At 27.9% G+C, this 19,533-nt stretch overlaps 2 protein-coding genes across 3 annotated transcripts in view; both read left to right on the forward strand.

Moving 5' to 3' along the window:
* Positions 1-19,533, forward strand: part of LOC129910309 (protein deltex-like) — a 260,104-nt gene that overhangs the window by 206,950 nt on the left and 33,621 nt on the right. The gene's annotated exons all lie outside the window — the stretch shown is intronic.
* LOC129910308 (teneurin-a) overlaps positions 1-19,533 on the forward strand; it is a 301,855-nt gene that overhangs the window by 22,092 nt on the left and 260,230 nt on the right. For both annotated transcript variants that reach the window (XM_055987641.1, XM_055987642.1), the window contains exon 2: positions 15,518-16,887. In XM_055987641.1, coding sequence (XP_055843616.1) covers positions 16,742-16,887 — 146 coding nt within the window. In that variant the 5' untranslated portion in view covers positions 15,518-16,741. The remainder of the gene's footprint in view (positions 1-15,517; positions 16,888-19,533) is intronic.

Here is a 19,533-nt window from a genome sequence, read left to right on the forward strand (position 1 = left end):
ATTTTTTTTGGGTCACTCCAGATGTTAAAGTGCTAAAACATTTTTAAAAAATCGAGTTTTTAAAGGAAATTTCTGCAAAAAAAAACTTTATTACTGAATTAAAAAATCAAAATCTTTCGAATCCTGATAGTTTTTATATAGATATGGTACACTTTCTGGCAAAGATAAAAAGATAATTTTCTTTAAAATCTTACGATAAATTATAAAGATATGACCATTTTTGTAACGATCAATATTTTCGACTTTTTCTGTTACTTTTTGAGTTTTTGTCTAAAACTTGAAAAGCAAGCCGAATTTAAAAATTGTTATCAAGACATTTTTTGTAGATAATTAAATTTCCTATCGTTGTGTATTTTTTTTTAATTTAAAATTGAAATATTGTAAAAAACTTAAGAAAAACTATTCATAAAAGAGAAAAACACGAAATTTTTGATGTTTTTACTAAATGATCTATTTTTATCATTTGAGTATGCATAGATATTGAACATGTAAAGGAGAAAAGAAGATACTTTATCTTTCAACATAGTAGTCACAAAAATTGAATACGGCTAAAATTGAATAAAATATGGACTTTAAAAATCGAGTGTTTTTGGTCTTTTTGAACCATGCCTAGTTTAGAAAGCCTAGAAAGAGTGACTGACTATTAATTCATGTAATATTATAATCTAAACTAATTGCAAAATTAATTAATGAATTACAAAAGCGTGAATTTGATTTCCAAAGGCAAAAGAATTCTGATTGCAAAAGGCTTTACTTAATTTATACCTAATCCTGAATCTAAATTCAAAATTGTTATCACGCTGTTGAAAAACCTTATTACAATATAGAATTAAATTTACTATCGAATGTACATTTCATAGACTAGAGTTAAATAAACTTGGCAGTTAAAAAAAAGTTAAATAGTGCTTTGTATTAGATTTAACAAGATTTATGATATCTGTAATGAAAAAGAAAAAAAAAAAAATGAAAAACATGCGGTTTCTCTAGAATTTTTAAGGATATAAATCCTTTTTTCTCGTCATAAATATTTACAAATATAGTTCAAAGTTTAAGTAAGCCAAATGATTCTTAACAAAGACAAGACGAAAAAAAAACCCTTAAATCATATTTATCCCTTTAGCAAAAAAAAAAAAAGAAACTATAACAAAACCATAAATTAATCATTGATTTGGCTAATATTCAACTTTCCATTTTCATGACAACAAAACAGAACAATTCAGCTGATTTTTCCACGACTTTTATTTTCTTTTTTTTGGTTTTGTTTTATTATATTTTTTTTGTATGAATGCACTTTTGAAAAGTTTTCGGCCAGTCGCCAATAAATGGCAATGGCATTATTCCAAAAAACGAGGACAATGGGTGGGCATTTGGATAAACAGATTGGACTATATGTTTTCTATATCAAGTCCAACAATAGTAAAAATGGGCAAAACATACAAAATAATAATAAAAAAAAAAAAACTATCTAGACTTTGCTTTGGAAGAGCTTAAAACCAGGTCAATGGTTGCTTATATTGTTGTTACTACTACTATACTGCATGTACACTTGTACATTATATGTATATAAAACTGTTAAATACATAAAACTGTATATATATGTGTATATCACAGATACCAGTCGAAAATGATAATGTTGATGATGAAAACGACAACGACAACTACATATTCAACGACACAAGGACCAAAAAGGATGTTATATAAATAGCTCGTATCTCTGGGTATAATATTATATGTAGGTATATAAATATGTATAGAGTACAGACAGGAAACTGATGCAATGTATTTGTACATTATAGACTTCACCCACATAATGTGTCGTCCTTTCTTGTTCGTCCGTCCATTTTTAAGCAATAATGGATGAAATAAACTCAAAAATTTCCACAGAATATAACGACCAATGCCAAAAATGAACTCCTTCTCATTCTTCCTTTCATTTTACTTATATAACAAAATCTGATATCAGTTATGCAATATCTTCTCTTATAATGTTAAGTACTCTGGTTGTTGTTTTTGTTTTTTTTTTTTTTTTTCATTGTTTGTGCTCTGTTTGTTTATCTATTTGCCCCACTGCACATATAGTTTATAGTACTTTTTTTTTGTGTATTCATTTTTATTACAATGGTCTTCTAGAGACACACAATAACAAGTGGATAAATTCTTGGGAAACTTAAAAAATCAAATTTATCTATTATTGATGTTTTTTTAACTTGAAAACTTTGAAGAAAAAAATTATAAAAAACAAATAAATAAATTTTCTATTATTATTGAACATAGTGTGCATCGTTATCAAAATATATGTCTGAAAGTTCTATTTTGTCCAAGTTCAATTCAGCTTGTCCTCGAAATTCAACATTAAGAATTGGGTAATTTAAAACTTTTTAACTGTATTGTAGAATTGTAGAATGTTTGATAAATTAAAATGGGTGAATTTGGTTTGCAAAGGAATGAATTAAATTTGCAAAAATTATTACTAATTTAACGTTAAAAAAGGTTTACAAACACGCCCTTAAACACTTTTTTATAATTCGTGACTGGCAATGTTATATTTTGATATTGATCAAGTTCACAAAAGAATAACGTCGAAATTTTGAATCGATTTGCTCAATTTTCATTCTCACTAGTGCAGTGCATTTTATACAGTGCATCGGTTAGTAAAATAAGACAGAAGATACAAATTTTGACAGTCAAAATTGCTTCAGTTCAATATGGCTCAGATTTACAGATTCTGCAGAGATTTACCAGTTTCTGCTTAAATTATCCAGCTTCTACTAAAATTTAACAGTTTCTGATAAATTTTAACAGTTTCTGCAAGAGTTCATCAGTTTTTGTTGAAATTTACCAGTTTCTGCTGAAATTTAGCAGTTTTTGTTGAAATTTACAAGATTTTGCTTATATTTACCAGTTTTTGCTGAAATTAAGCAGTTTCTGCTGAAATTTACGAAATTTTGATAAAATTTAACAGTTTCTGCGAAAATTTATCAGGTTTTTCTGATATTTCCCATTCCTGAAACTGACCGGTTTTTTTTTTTGTAATTTACAAGACATTGCTGAAATTTACTAGTTTCTGCGAAATTTCCCATTTAACAGTTTCTGCAAGAGTTCATCAGTTTTTCTTGAAATTTACCAGGTTCTGCTGAAATTTAACAGTTTCTGCGAAAATTTTCCAGTTTCAGCTAAAATTAACCAGCTTCTGCTGAAATTTTCCAGTTTATGTTAAAATCTAATACTTTCTGCTAAAATTTACCAATTTCTGGTAAAATTAACCAGTATTTCCTGAAATTTACCAGTTTCTGCTGAAAATTTCCAGTATCTGTATCCTTAGCATCGAAAAAATTACCAGTTTTGGTTAAATTTTATCAGTTTCCTCAGCGATTAAAAAATATTGTCTGACAATTATCATCTTTTGAAATCTAGCAACTTTGGGTTCCAAGTTCCGCTTGAGGCTCAAAACTTCCGATTTATAAAACTTTTGCACATCAGGGCTTACAGATTTCTTCGCTTTTGTTATAGATTTCATGCTGATGGAAGTATGACTGGATCTAATAATTTCGGCCACAAAAATAGTCACTATGTAACCTTTAAATGCGATCATTATTGTTACGTGTACGTAGAAGAATATTTTTAATCAAAAGGAGAAAAAACATCAAACAATTTGATTTATCAACTTTCTATAGAATTTGAATTAATTTTTAATAGGTACTTAATCAACAACAATTCTTGTAAGTAGAAGTCTCATAATTTATTCAATCAACACATTACAAAAAAAAAAAAATAAAAGCAATCACATGTTGAAAAACGCTTGACCTGTCAAAGAATACTTCGTACATACTTGAACTATACTTTATTATTCTCTTTGTTCAGAGATAGGTAAAACGTTGAATACATAAATACAACCATCTCCTCTTTTGTTATGTATATCGTAAAATACATTCAATCAATTGCATCCGTATATATCTGTATACCTACCGATTAAAGTCCTCAATTAAAATCAATTTAGCTAATCGCTCTGCCATCTACTTGAAACGAGGCACACATCATTTTCTGTGCGTTTATTATTTTGGCGCATGCATTCCTAATTCTTGGGGTACCCTAACTCTATACTCTGCCCACCACACACCCGCAATTTCGACCGCTTCCAAAGACCAAACAAACTGAAAAAAAAAAATTAAATAAAACAACAATATTTTTATACTTTTACTCCGTTTGATGTTTCTCAAGAAAAGTTTGCATTAAATCGATGCACTAATTTTGCAAAAAAAAAAAAGTGTTGCCATCTGATCTTTTTTTTTTGAACAAATATTCAAAGTTCTGAATGAAATGAAAATAAAATTTACATAAAAGGTTTCGATCCTTAAAATAATCTTCATTTACATAGTCATCAAATTCCTCAAAATGATTTAGCATGAAAAAGCTATAAGATAGGTACATAGATTACAAATCTTCAAAGAACCTTAACTTGATTGAACCACATTCAAAAACTTTTCATTTTACCTTTATAGTAGGTACTTTTTGTATAGGCCTTATTGCCACAACACCTACAGTTACAACCATAACTTAATTGCCTATAAGATATGGTACCTAACCTAAACCTACTTTCAAAACTTGAATAAACAAAATTTCATTGAAAAGTCTTTTCGTAAATATTAAAATCACTTAAACAGACAAAATTTTCAAACGACAGGTTAGGTATTCCCACATTTCCAAAACCACAACAAACTTTTTGAAAACCTTAAAATATTTCATAAACTACCTATACCTACCTTACTTATATAAAACAAAAAAAATAAAGGTTTTACATGGTATCTCTGGTAGAGATATACACTCACTTTCTGATGTGGTTTCTTCTTCTAACTTTTCTTTGGCCAATGTATCTTTTCCTTAATATAAAACCCCTTTTATGCTTCAACAGTGTATAGTATACATTTCCTCCATTTCATCGTTTCCTTCGTCTTCTCTGTGTTCAATTAAGTCCTCTCTGGCTCCAGAGCTCTTCAAGCTCCAGCTTCATTCAGCCAGCCTTATTGCTTGTTGTGCAGCTCCATTATCTATATACTTTTTGATTCTGCGAAAATTGGTTGATGGCACAAAAACATAGTAGTAGAAATATAACAACAACAACAACAACAACAAAATATAGCAAAGATACAAAATAATACAAAAAAAAAGGAAGAAAAAAAAAATACCAAAACAACACAAGAATAATCTTTGAGATAGGTTTCTTAAGGAGCACGGTGAAATGCAAAAACACAAGTAAAAAATATAAAGAGAAGAGGCATCTTCAAACGGAAGAAGTATAGTATACAAAAGGAGAACAAAAATAATAATAAAATGCAATTCCTCTCAATTAGAATTGATGAAGTGGAAAGGAAATACTTTTGACTTTAGTATGCTGCACTCTTATTATTACTCAATCGTCCATAGGGAGTCGCTGCTGCTGCTGCTGTTGTTGTGGCAATGTGGATGCGAATATATAGATGACGATGGCGGCGGCGGCAGTAGTGGCGGCATATGGTCTTTTGATTGGAGTTCATTTAATGGAAATAAAGTTTGTTGTTTTGAAAATAGACTGGGATAAGAGGTGCAGATATAGGGTCTCTCTACACACTACTCTTTCAACCGTTTTCTTCTGTTCCAATATAGAGAGAAATCGATTCTGAGAAATTATAATTGCAATAATAATTCCTACGAAAAGAATAAAAGTTCTTTTGGTTTTTTTTTTCTGTTTATGAAAAGTTTTTTTTGTTTCTTCAACGAATATTGGATTGGGTAAGGGTTTGCGTGTTAACAAACTCACATTTTTTCTGTTCTATTAGACGCAGCAGAGAAGGTACTTACTGTGGTCACTTAAAGTCATTTGATTGTTCTAACATGGTTTTCAGCTATCAGCAATCTGTAAGGATTATGCGCAGATGTGTCTTTTAAGTAGCATCAGTTTTGGCTTAGATTTTCTAGTTTTTGCTAAAAATTACAAGTTTTTACTGAAGTTTACCATTTCTGGTGATACCTAGGTACATATTATGTATCAGTTTCATCTAAAATTTTTCAGTTTATGGTAAAATCTACCAGTTTCTGTTGAGATTTGCGAGTTTTGTTTGTAATTTACCAGCTTCTGCTGAAATTTACCAGTCCTCCTCAAATTTACCAGTTTCTTCTAAAATATAACAGTTTTTCGTGAAATTTACCAACTTTTGCTTAAATTTACTAGTTTCTTATGAAATTTTACAATTTCTGGTGAAATTTAACAATTCGTGCTGAAATTTACCAGTTTTTTGTTGAAATTAGCCATTTTCTGGCGAGATTTATCAGTTTATTCTAAAATTAAAAAGTTTATAGTAAAACCTAACAGTTTCTGCTAAAATTTACCAACTTCTGCTGAAATTAACTAGTTTTATCAGCTTTTACTGAAATATACAATTTATTGCTGAAGTTTACCAATTCCTTCTAAAACTTAACTTTTTGCCGAACATTGCCAGTTTCTGCTAAAATTTACTATTTAATCTCCTTAAATTAACTAGTTTCTAATGAAATTTACCAGTTTCTGAACAAATTTACCAGTTTCTCCTGAAGTTTATTAGTTTTTGTCGAAATTTTAAAGTTTCTGCTAAAATTGACAACTTTCTAATTTTGTCTGGGAATTTTAATTTCTGATAAATAGCAGTTTCGAGTTTCAAGTTTCGTTTGAGCTTCAAAACTTTCGATTTACCAGTTTCCGATAGGACTCGTAAATTTCGGTCAGTCAATAGATTCTGAACTAGGAATTGCGTGACTAAGTTCAACTTGTCTGAAGTACCAAAAGAAAAACCGACAACAAAAACTAATTACTTTAGTGAAAGAAATATATAACTAATCAGGTTTCAGGTTTTTGGAAAAAAATCGAGGTTTTGATAAAGAAAACTTTGCATACCGCTGTCGATGTTTTCAACCCACATCCTCTAAACGGTTGAATGATTAATTCTTTTTTATCATAAAAAAGTATGAAAGATTTCATGAAGGGAGTATGTCGTCACAACTTCTTGGCAGATTAACAATTTTTTTTGTACAGGGTGTCCCAAAAGCACTAATAAATAAGAACGATATGTTAAAATTTTGTTTCTATAATAGGTATATCAGTGTACCTATAAAGGATTGAAACAGACCCTTCATATCGATCAACAGGATCAATTGATTAATAAGTCACTTCTATAGCGAATATATATTTATTGCCACAATATGATTTTGGAACATCCTGTGTTGATGAGAGTCGGTACTTTGGTAAATGTAGTAGCTTTGAGCCAAGTTAATTTAGCACTGAATTTAAACATAAGATACGAACAAAAAAGAAAAAAGTATTTTTTTCTTTTTGTCTTCGAATATTCTCCATGCAATTTAGTTATCTCAAGGAGACACGAAACACACGAAAGAATTCGTAAAACTAGTTCAGCCCACACTCAACAAATCTTGTTATTATTATTTTCTCCTTTAGATACTTTTTTTTGTTGGTCTTCCTCTCTTTGATTATTATTTTTGTTTTCTGTATTTTTTTTTCTTTATTTTCATCATGTTGTCGGGATGGATTTTGGAAGCAATTAAAGGTTTGTGGTCAGACCAAAAAACGTAAACCAATATTTATGATATGTATACGTACATGTAAGGAAGGTATGTTTACCTTGAGGCTTCATAAGAGATGGTTGAATGGATGGATAGATAAATGGTTGGATATACCTAGAATTAATGTTATATTCAAGCATAGTATATAGGTATAAATTTCTAATATATATTTTTTTTTTAATAAACATTCTTCTCTGCATAGATACGATTGCATGTTTAATAATAAACCTCAACGAAGAAAAAAAAACCCCTAACGAAAAAACAAAAGAACGAATTTCAGTTCGAGTTTCTCATGTGAAAATTAAATGATTGAAGTTTTGTAACTACACATATTGTTTTCCTCTTTCTTTTTTTTTCAATTATAATCATGGCATTTTGGTACGACCAATGAAATCTGATATTCATTTTCAACTTTTGAGATGAATCAAATTCCACCTTTTCACCAATATTTTCATAAAAATGTAAGGAAACTATTTTTATATAAGGTGTCACAAAACAGAGAAATCAATCCTTTACAAACTTATATGAAGAAGTAAAATAGCTTATCGTCGGTGAAACCAGAAAACTGTGTAACTCCATTTTAGCAAATTTTATAGGAGAGCAAAAAAAACAAAATCGTTTTGAAGGCATTTGTATGAGTTTTCATTTTCTAATTTGCTAATAAAATAAAAACTATGAACTTTAAGGGGATTCTGAGTTTAAGAAACGGTAGATATTAGGTTTGTCTAACAGATGGCATTCAAATCTAATTTTCAGAAAATTTGGAGTTACACACTTTTCTGGTTTCACCGACGTTATACTTTCAAAATCTTTAACTTTGTGAAACATTTTCGAGAATCAAGAAAAAAAGGGTACCTAATTGCTTTTCTACAATTTTTGATAAAGTATAAAGTCAAGACATGAAGAACTCCAAAAAACTTTTCGTTGAATATTTGCCCATTCATTTTTCACTTTTGACTTGAGGTTCAGAATATATATTTTCGACCGATCTTTGTATGCTTGTTTTGCATGGCACTCAATAGACAGAAATTTGAACTTTGATTGAAAATCGTGATTTTTGGGAATTTTAGCGGACTTTGCACAAACGATGATTTTTATTTTTTATCCGTTTCTCGAATAATAATTTTTGGGGATTTTGAAAAAAAAAAAAATTAAATTTTATATGAAAGCTGCTCTTAAAAAAATTGTAATTTGAATATGTTCTAAACGGAGGGTTAAAAAATGATGATTTTTGGTACACATAAAGCAATTCAGGTGGTCGAAGGAGATTTTGGGGGAATTTGAATTTTTCAGTACATAATTAGTGGAGTAACTAAAGCTCAAAAATTGGCAATATTAGGGAACCCGGCCGAACAGCTTAGATTTTGATAATCTTTTTTTTCAAACGTCGGTAATTAAAAATACTTTAAAGTCTATAGATTAAAAATTGCCGGTGTTGCCGTTTTGATTTTTTTAATTTAATTGAAGATTTTTGTGAACAAAAACAAATTTTTTTCAAAAATTTTTCTTAAATTTCTTAAATTAATTGATGCCAAAAGATTGTCTAGGAAATTCAAGGAAAAAAAATATATGGGAGTGAGGGACAATCTTCCATAGTTCAAGCGATAGTTGCAATTTTCTTATTAATTGACTTCAAACACAAAAAAAAATATTTGAAATTCTTCAATGCAAGATTTAAGTAAGTCCCCAATTGTCCTTCCAATTTTGATATGTAAACTCGAGATCTTTGTACTGAGATTTACTAGTTTGTACTGAAATTTTCCAGGTTCTGTTTAAATTTACCAGCTTCTGTTAAAAACCTGTTTTTGCTGAAACCTAACAGTTTCTGTTGATATTTTGCATTTACTGATGAAATATATTTATTTCTTGGCCTAAAAATAAAAAAAAAGTTGTAAAGTTTTGTGGGCATATTACGGACACTTGTGGACAAATCCCAAACCTGCTTAAGCATAATTATAGAAAAAAAAAAATTGTTTTTCTGTGGAATTCACCTTTAGAACTTGACATTTAGACCTTCTTTTTTCAATGATGCGTTATTAAAACTCTATTACTTACTTAAAAAAAAACTTAAATACAAAGGTATGTAAAAAATAAATGTGGTGATTCAAATAAAAAAAAATTGCATTTCAATATAACATACCTATACAAACAAAATTTAAATATTTTTTTAATTAATCATCTATACAAATCTTTTAGTTTTTATTTCTATTGGAACAAGTTATCTCACCACATTAACAAAAGTTTCCAATAAAAAAAAAAAACTTTTATTTATCTTTATGAGGTCATAAAAGTAACCAAAATTAATAGTCCCTAGATAGTTTAAACCTCAAAATGATAAAAATAAATAAATACATTTTTTTAAAGAATAAAACTCATCGACACAGGCAGATCGTTTTCTTGAGACAAATATAATTAAAATCAAAATAAGCCATAGAACTCATCAAGTGAGAGCAATTAACATCAATCGGTGAAAACATCTAAATCAACATTTTTTTGCCTTTCTATTATAGAAATGTATCTAAGGCTCATCGTTGCGACTCTTAAATCCTGGTCCCTGAAGCGCGATAATATCCCACAAAAATAATATGATGATATTTGGTTGGCCTTTGTTCATATGAGTGTCACGAGAAGACCTGAAGAGATATAAAATCCAAACGAACTTGAACTGAACCGTATTATAAGTTTCTTTTTGAAAATAAATTATTCTGCTCTGAGAAGACGACAACGACGACGGACAGAACGGTCGAAAGATTCTTATTTATCTTTTATATACACACCTATTTTTTTTTTTTGTTGTTGTTGTACTTTTATTCTATTGAGAAGATGAGAATGACTGGAAAAAGGTGTGAACAGATCGAGCATATAAATTCCATCGTCTTTTCAAAAATAATGCATTTTTATCTTTTATATTTGTTGCTGTTACTGGGTCTGTCTGCATATTGATGTTGTTACATTCGTCCTCTATTCTCACTATCTTTGAAGAATTAATTAAAATCATGTAAAATCGATTTCAACTCGATTTCTGCGATAACTTACACAAAGTGGAATCTTATGTACAATCTATCGGATTAGTTTTTTTGAAAGAGAAAACAAATTAGGGAATCATCTTAAAAAATCCCGCCGCACACACACCCGAAATCAAATTAAATTGCAGCCCGCACTTGGAGATGCGATGATGATAATTTTCGAATAAAAATCAAATGTTATCGTTTCGTTGGGTCTTGGGGAATCACATATAATATCAAAATCGATTTAAAACATTTCCATCCAGAGATGCACTTCTTAGATTTTCTGATTATACCAGATTTCCATGTTGTATCTATGAGATACATACACTACATACCATCCAGAGACCACCGAAGCGATCATGCAACTTCAATGTATGTACTTATGGTACACAAGAGCAAGCAAGCAAACCAACCCATCATGATGATGATGTTGAAATAGATTTGGAGATTTGGTGATTTGATGGCGATGGCAATGGGCCCTGCTGCGTGCAGCCAGCCCCAAATTGCTTTCCTTTTTGGATTTCGAACAAATTCAAATATACACCATAGTCTGAGATTCTATTTTATTTTTTGTTGTTGTTGTTTTTATCTGTTTTTGTATGTTCGTCTACGATTGCAAAGGGGTTAGCCTTATGGATATGGTTATGACGAGAGAGAAAATCTCTTATATGTATTATGATGGAGAGATAGATATTATTTTTGAATCCTAATCAATGCAACACAGAAATTCAATTAAATCTTCCGCAATGTGAAAGCTCTGGCAAATTGTTTATTTTTGATTTTGAGGAGATTTTCGAATTGAATTTATGTATAGATATACAAAAGTATTATAAGTGTGGGTTCTTAATATGGGCCTACAATAATAAATTTTCTAGAAAATATTTAGTCCGATTGTTCATTTTCAAAGTCGATCATATATCAATGTTTAAAATGCATATAATTGTATATGTATGAGTATAAAAGAGAATAATTTATTAAATGTAAGTAAATTGGTAGGCACTTTATGACTGGATTTCAGCTAAATAAACTTATTTTGTATTATATAGTTAATGTTGAACAAAAAGCCGATTAAGCTTTATATGAGTTATAGGTAAAAGGATATGAGGATAAAAGAATCACCGGAATATTATAGAAGTTATGTTTACAGGATATAGAATTCTGAAAATAGTATAATTTCAAAGTGTTTAATTTGCGTTAAATAGTCAATATATTACATTCAAAAGCTTTTTTATCGATTTACCTAGAATTTTGGATTGGTACCTACACTTCTAAGAAATTAATCGATTTAACAATTTGATATGCTTGTGTGTCCCTCAAACTGTTAGTGAAAATTTGTATTATTTTGGTGTTTTTTTTTAGAAGAAACAAGTGATGCAAAATGTTTATAATGCATATTCACCTCACTGTTCAAAAATATAAGTTTTAGTGAAAATTGGTTTATTCATACACCAAAAAAAAAAAAATTTGATAATAACAGCTATCAAATTAACATTTTTGAGTGGCAAAAATCGACCAACAATTTAAATATCAATTTTGATATTATTATCATATCATTTTGACATTTTTTAATTTTGAAAATTTCACTTTGACAATTAAAATATCAATGTTGACTCGATTTTACGTTTCAGTTTATTATATGTAATGATACCTGTTTCTTTCTTTTTTATTTTTTTATTATTTTAAGTACCTAGGTATTTTCTTTCTTTTTTGAAAACATTACTGAAAATTAATATTCTGTATAAAATAGTGGTGATATTATTTTTTCTATTATAGATCATATAATTATTTTGTTATTTTCTCCCAAACTTTGTGAAGTAAAATCTTATTGCCGATCAAATTTTCTCATTAAATCATACATTTTACTTCGAAAAAAAACACAAAGCTCCTTTAAATTAGAACACATTGAGAGTTTTTTATTTAATATTTTTCAATAATCAGAAATTGACGTGATAAATTGATAGTACCTAAAATATCAAAAAAAAAATTTCAAAAATGTGATATTTAAATATCATCCTGATAATAAAAATATTGTTTTGATATTTTAATGATCATAAAACACATTTTATAGAGCATTTTTTGCTGATATTTAAGAAATGTTAAATTGATATTTTTTTTTTTTTTTCGGTGTATACAAACCAAATTTATTATTTTGCAAATCAAATTCATCTTTTGTAAAAAAACGCATGTTCTTTATTTCTTTCAATGATAGATAACCTATTCATTATAAATAATTTCTTGAGACACAGAAGTTGAATTTGCATAAAGGTGAATTTGTTTTGCAAATTAATTAATTAAATCTAAAAAGTAGAGAATCTAATATAATTAAGGTCAGTTTGTGAGGTTAAACTTAATTTTTAAAAATCAGTAAGGCCCATTTGCTGAAACTAGTCTTAAATATTTATGTGAAACATAAACCCTTAAATTCTACATAGTGGTTTGCACGAACTTAAAATTGTGTCATAAATTGCTCTAAGTTTGACATAACTTAGGGGGAAGAAATAGTAGAACTTAAGGATTTTATGTTTTACTTAAAGTATTTTATTGACCAAAACAGAATGAACGCGGCTTGAAAAATGTATGCATGTAGTAAAAAAGGAAATAAATTTTCAATTTAATATAAATTTACTCACATTCATTAGCATTAACCATTTACCGATGGTAAAATTTACAACACACATTTTTGAAACACTGTTCACTTTTTGCTTTTATATTGGTCATATTAACTTTTGACAAACAAAAATATTTACAAAACAAATTCTGTCAAATAAATATTTTTTTTATTAAATTAAATACACTTTTATTGCAACTTTCACTATTTTACACTTTTTTCTGCAATTAAAATTGTCAAAACAATAAATTTGTTGAATTATTCCCGGTAAATTGCTCAAAAACAATTCAAATAAACTGACTTTTGTGTCGTTTGACATTTTAATTTGAAGTTCTCAGCGATTTCTCGCATGAAAGTAAATCGTTGCTAGGATGAACATAAATATTTTTGAGAAACTTAGAATAAACTAAGTAAAACCTTAGAGCTATGTTCGACCTATCTAAGATTAGAATTTATGACTAGTATGAGCAAATGGGCCTAAAACACTTTAAAAAAATATTATTTTTCCACGCTTTATTTTAAAGTAAATACCTAAACTATTCTCAAAAACCACACAAACTTTTTACATAATACCTACATAATTAAATAGAAAAATAGCTCAAAATTATGTATTGCACGAGGAAAGATATTGCATTACCTAATTTCATTTGCAATACAGAATATCTCTTTTCAAAAGTGGACAACTCACAATTAAATTTACAAAAAACTCATCATTTTGAATCAAAAATCAAAGTTCAAATTTTTGTTGTTGTTAGAAACAGTTTTTAAGATGGTACTCTAGTACCTAAATAGTGTCAGTTCCTTCCTGACTCAAAGTAGCTTGTTGTTTTCCGTCCAAATTCTCACATTTAAAAAGTGATACGCAACATTATGGTCCATCTATCTATCTAGTTGATTTTTTTTTTCTTCTTTAAAACCGCATAAACATTTTGCACCACAGCAGTCAAAAGTCACACCTTTTTCCACCGATATCTAAATCTGAAGATATTTGCATACCTACATTTAAATAAAGTTGCATTGAACAAGATGTACTCTATTGTTATTTTTTTACTCACAGTGCACAGTATCAGTTTCTTATTCATAACAAACGTATAGATACGACCACTATTTTCCTTTCACTTATAACCATAAACCACATTTGTTCAATTTAAATGGCTTGAAAACCTATACTATAGCGCTAAGGCTAAGCATATCTAGTTGATATCCCATAATGACTCTTAAGTTTGTTTTAAAAGTTTTAGATGACAAACCACAGAGTTCTACTAGTATCTTATTTTGATTTTTTTTTTTAAGTTAAAGCAAAACAAACCAAAGTTCGGATTTCAAATTTTTAAAACTTCATAAAAGATTATGGCACTTATTTGGCATGCTATGAAAATTTCACCTGACGTTTTAGTATTAAAAAAAAAATCATTAAAAAGCTATATATTTCTACCAAGTTTTTCGTGCTTCATGATAAAAATCACTGATTTCTTCAAAAACTTAATGTTTGACATAGTTTAAAATTAGATAAACAGTTCTTCCATCAAAATAATAATGATAGCATTTTTTTACGTTTCTTAATGTGAAGTCATTTTCAAGTTAGAAAGCAGTTATAAGGGGTAAAAAACAGTTTAATATTTGAAAACTGTTGTTTGAGTTGTATTAAAGCAACTCAAAAATTAAAAAAAAACAAAAATCAGTAAAATTGTGAAACAAAGTCATTCAGAAGGTACCTTCGAAGAACATATTTTTTGTATTTTGTATAACATTTTGTTATAGAAAACTTCAGATTCAAAACTCCGGAATTGAAAATAAATTGCAAAGACTTTTAATCTTTAAAGTTTAAGATTTTTTATATATTTTTTTAACAATTTCTGGTAAACAATAAATCAGAAGGTAAAAATCGATTTGAATGAAATTCTATAAAAAAAGGTTAAAGGAAAATATTTTGTTTGCAACAAAGGACAGATAGAGATTTTTTAAAAACCAATCAGACTTTAAAAAAAAGTCCAATTTTTAAACAATTGACCAATAATAAATATTTAATGGTAGATAAACAAACATCGACATTATATAAAGTTAAGTGTTGTGAAGTGTATTTATTATAAAAAAAGGACTTAAAAAAAATCATTTTTGATTGCAACAAAGGCTTCGAAATAAAATTAAAAAAAAAAGAGTAAAATCAAAGGCTCAAAGTCATATTATGTCGCTGACTATGTACACCAAAATTCAATGCACCGATGCATATGATGCAAACGAATATAAAATTTAATTTGATTCAAAATATTTTTATTTATTTTTTTTTCTTTTTGTTTATATATTTCTCTTTTAGAATTGAACACGAAATCAACCACCAAGCGAAAATAAAGAAAACAAAAAAGAATTTAATTTCTGCTTCGAATTTAAAAAAAAAAAAGAAAGAAAAAAAAAATTATAAATGAAAAACGAAAAAAATATGATCCCAGCCAAATAATAATAAGAAAGAAAGAACAAAAAAAAACAATTGGTTAAACCACAAAAGTGTTTAACAACGAGTCAGCAGCGCAACCCCTTCTTTTGTGTGTGCATCACATCACGCCGCCGCGCCACCAAGGGGTGGCAAAGTAATGCCTCACCGTGTGCCATAATATACAATACATATACATGCAACTTATGCTCATATTTATTATAACAAAACAATAATTTATTTTTTGTACAACAATTAAGTACCAACAACTGCTGAATTGTCGAAACAACAATGCAGGATCCTGCAGAAATCGAAATCCATTCCTGCAACCATGATAATGTTAAACAAATTGAAAATCTTGCCGCAAGAAATATTAACACGTCATTATCGGGATACGCGTGTTAAAGCTGAACATTACTTGTGAGCGAACGAAATTTCACATTTTTATTCTTAAAAAGGAAATAATCTGAAGTTTAAATAAAATATCCTTTTTTATTTTACTGTGTTCAACATAAAAGCCGTATATATTTATCACGTTTTTTTATAATTCGAAAAAAATTTTATATATTATTTGGCTTGCTTTAAATTATTTTTTTTTATATCGTGTATTGTGTTGTTATTAAACGAAAGACTGCTCAGTTGAGTGTCCAGTCACGTGTGTTATTTATACCTACATAAAAATATAAAAGTATCTGCATACAAATTTCGACCTATGAAAAATGTTTTATCTGCATTTTTGTCCGTTGTCGTCGGTCGGGTTTTTAATAAATAATAATCGGGAATAAATAAAAAAAAATTAATAATACAAAAAAAAAAAAGAAGAAGAGAAATAACAAATTAAATAAATTTTCATGTTCCTGCGAATTAAACATTTAACACGCTTGGTTCAAACAAACACGAAAAATCCGTAAGCTAACATACAAGTTACGAATTAACATAGTATCTTTATACTCTATACAAAACGACAAAAAAATCCCCCAGCACATGCATATATGTTTGTGTAATTTTTTTTTTTAAATAAAAAAAAAATATATTAAGTATATTTATATATACCTATATTTAAAATAGATATATTTAAATACAACAGCACAAACAAAAAAATATATAAACATGACTATGAAATCAATGAAATACACAGATTGTGATACAATTATGGATGGATATAATCCGGTGCCACCACCCCTGCCTAGGAGGGTGCCACCCGTTCGGAATATTTACGCAGAACCCTTTGCACATGAACCCAGCCATTCAAGCAGGTAATTTATATATATATACATGTTATACTTTTATTATTTGTTCCTTGCATACAACCAACAGTGTGTTAAAAAAGTCTTCGGACAATAATAATTTGTTTTGGGTGATAGCCAAAACTGAATCTAGTACAATCTTCGAATAATTTTCAATCTACACCAATTAGAATAACAAATAAAATTAATTGTTTTTGGTGCAGTTGTATATCATTTAACTTTGTTAACACTTGAAACTGTAGAAAATATCTAGTTTCTACCCAATTAAATTGTAAAAGTAGTAGATTTTTGTCTATACAAAGAGATATCGGATACAAAATACAAACAATTATTTATTTCTTATAAAAAATTCTATCAAAATATCTTAAATCTTCATATAAAATTTTTGTAAGTTAATTTTATTTTTTGTTCTCGTTCGTTAACACTTACCAACTAATGTAAATCCAAGTGCAATCCTTGTATTTTTTTTTAATGTTTTATATTCGGTATATGGTAATTAATGTTTTTATTGATACAATATGAAACAAATTGTGGCCTTTCCCATCAGGGTTAAGTATAATGCGGGAAATTATTTGTCTACTGATGTTAAATAGCTTTAGAAATGGGAATTGAGTGAACAGAAAAAAAAAATTAAATATATTGGGATTAAAAGTATGATATGCAAATACATTGAATTTTTGTACCTATTATTTTTAATTTTTTCTTTAAACATGAGAATGTCAATGCATATTTTGAATATTTTATTATAATATAATAAAATAAGAATTTAAAAGCTTATATAACTATACAGAGATGTATTAAAAAAAAATTGAAGGTATATAATTTTGAGTATTAAGTTAAGTCGATTTAATAAAGTACCATATGGTCAGAAATGAGAAGGTTAAGAGAGATTATACTACTTTTTTAGGTGTAAGGGGGAATAGGAGTTATCATTCAATTATTTTAAAACTAAAAAAAAATCAAATGTAAAATTTCCAAGAGCAAAAATTACGACACTTGTCATATAATATACATATGTAGGTAACAATTTTGTAAAAGTTTTATATTCTCAATTAATTCTTCGCCGATTTTAATTAAAGAAATATGTTATGAGTCTTCAACTTAGCCTATCTTCTCATTAATATTTTTTTTGTTTTCAAAAGTTTGACTATTTCAAGTTCCACCAATTTTTGTACAAAAAACTTTAAAATTATTATATATTTTTGACTAATATTATTATTATTATATTATTGACTAATTTCAAAACAAGTTTTGAAGTTAAAAGTTGCAAAATTTTCCAAACTTTGCACAACTAGAAGACATCTAGAAGACAAAATCTTGGTCGAGGTATTCCAAATTTAAGCAGTCACAAAACATGTTTTGATATAAAAATTGTTTTGAAAATTGTCAATAATATGGGCGTTAGAATTTTCTTTTATTTTTTTTTTCAATTTTCGGATTTTACTTGAAATTTGGTTTCACCTCAGACAATATTATTTTTAATTTTTATTTTCAAAAAATTATTAATAAAACAAGCATTTTTAAAGAAGCCATTTTAAAAATTTAGAATTTGTTTTTCTAACAATGCATCTTAAATAAAAGAAATTATTATGCTGCTAACTTGTCTTGGTTCTCAAATTTACTTAAGAAATTACTTTTTTCCTGTAAAAAAAACAACGAATTGCTTTGTTCGTCTTGTTACCTAACACATTAAGTTTCCATATATTTTTTTAAATCTTTAAATCATGTCAAATTTCCAAATGACTAAAAATAAATTACTAAACCCTTTCCACCCATTTTGACAAAAAAAAAATCAAAACCTCTTCGATACATGTGAAAAGTTATTTAAAAATCACTTAACTCACTATTTACAAGACTAATAATGCATTCAAGACAAAAAAAAAATTCAATCAATATTCACGACGGGACTAAGTCAGCGGTGGCTGTGGCGGCATTTCTATATACCTACCCAAATAACATTTTCATAGCAACCCACACTTTTTCATTAACTAAGCAAATCAAATTAATTAGTTATAGATTAAACAAAAAAAAAAAAAAGAGAAAACTTTAAATATATGACCAATAAACAATGTTCAAGTTAAACTTTTTTTTTTTAATGAACGAACAAGAAAAAAGGATTTCACGCAACATAAAAGATTTGGGAAAAAATTATGTAAATCCGAATCATGCGTGTATCTATTTTCACGGAAAATATTTTCTCATTTTCATTGATTTTCTATCCCGCTGGTCAAAGTTAAATTAGCTTAAAAATTTATAAACTTTTTATTATATTTATTGTTAAATTGTTGATTTAATTTATTTTATTGTTTATGGGAAAACCTAGAGTACAATATGTTGCTAATTGTTTTGGTGTTAATTTGCATTTAATGACATTGTAGGTTTATGGTTGACATATTCCTACTATTTTATTATAAAAACCATTAAACAAATTAACATGCACTTTTGGTAGGCTTATCTCATATAATTTTATTCCGAGTCGTTTTTTTTTTCTCTTCTAATTTTTTTTTTTGTATCGAAGGAACGAGGTCAAAAAGTTAATTTAAATGTTTATCTTGTATCTTGTTTTTCGTTAAGGGATTAGGTAAATTTTTTTCTCAAGATAATCATTTCCCATCGCACACCCACTTGATGATGGAAACTCTGAATTCCGCATTT

The sequence above is a fragment of the Episyrphus balteatus genome, chromosome 2 (assembly GCF_945859705.1).
Source record: "Episyrphus balteatus chromosome 2, idEpiBalt1.1, whole genome shotgun sequence".
In the NCBI taxonomy this organism is placed as follows: Eukaryota; Metazoa; Arthropoda; class Insecta; order Diptera; family Syrphidae; genus Episyrphus; species Episyrphus balteatus.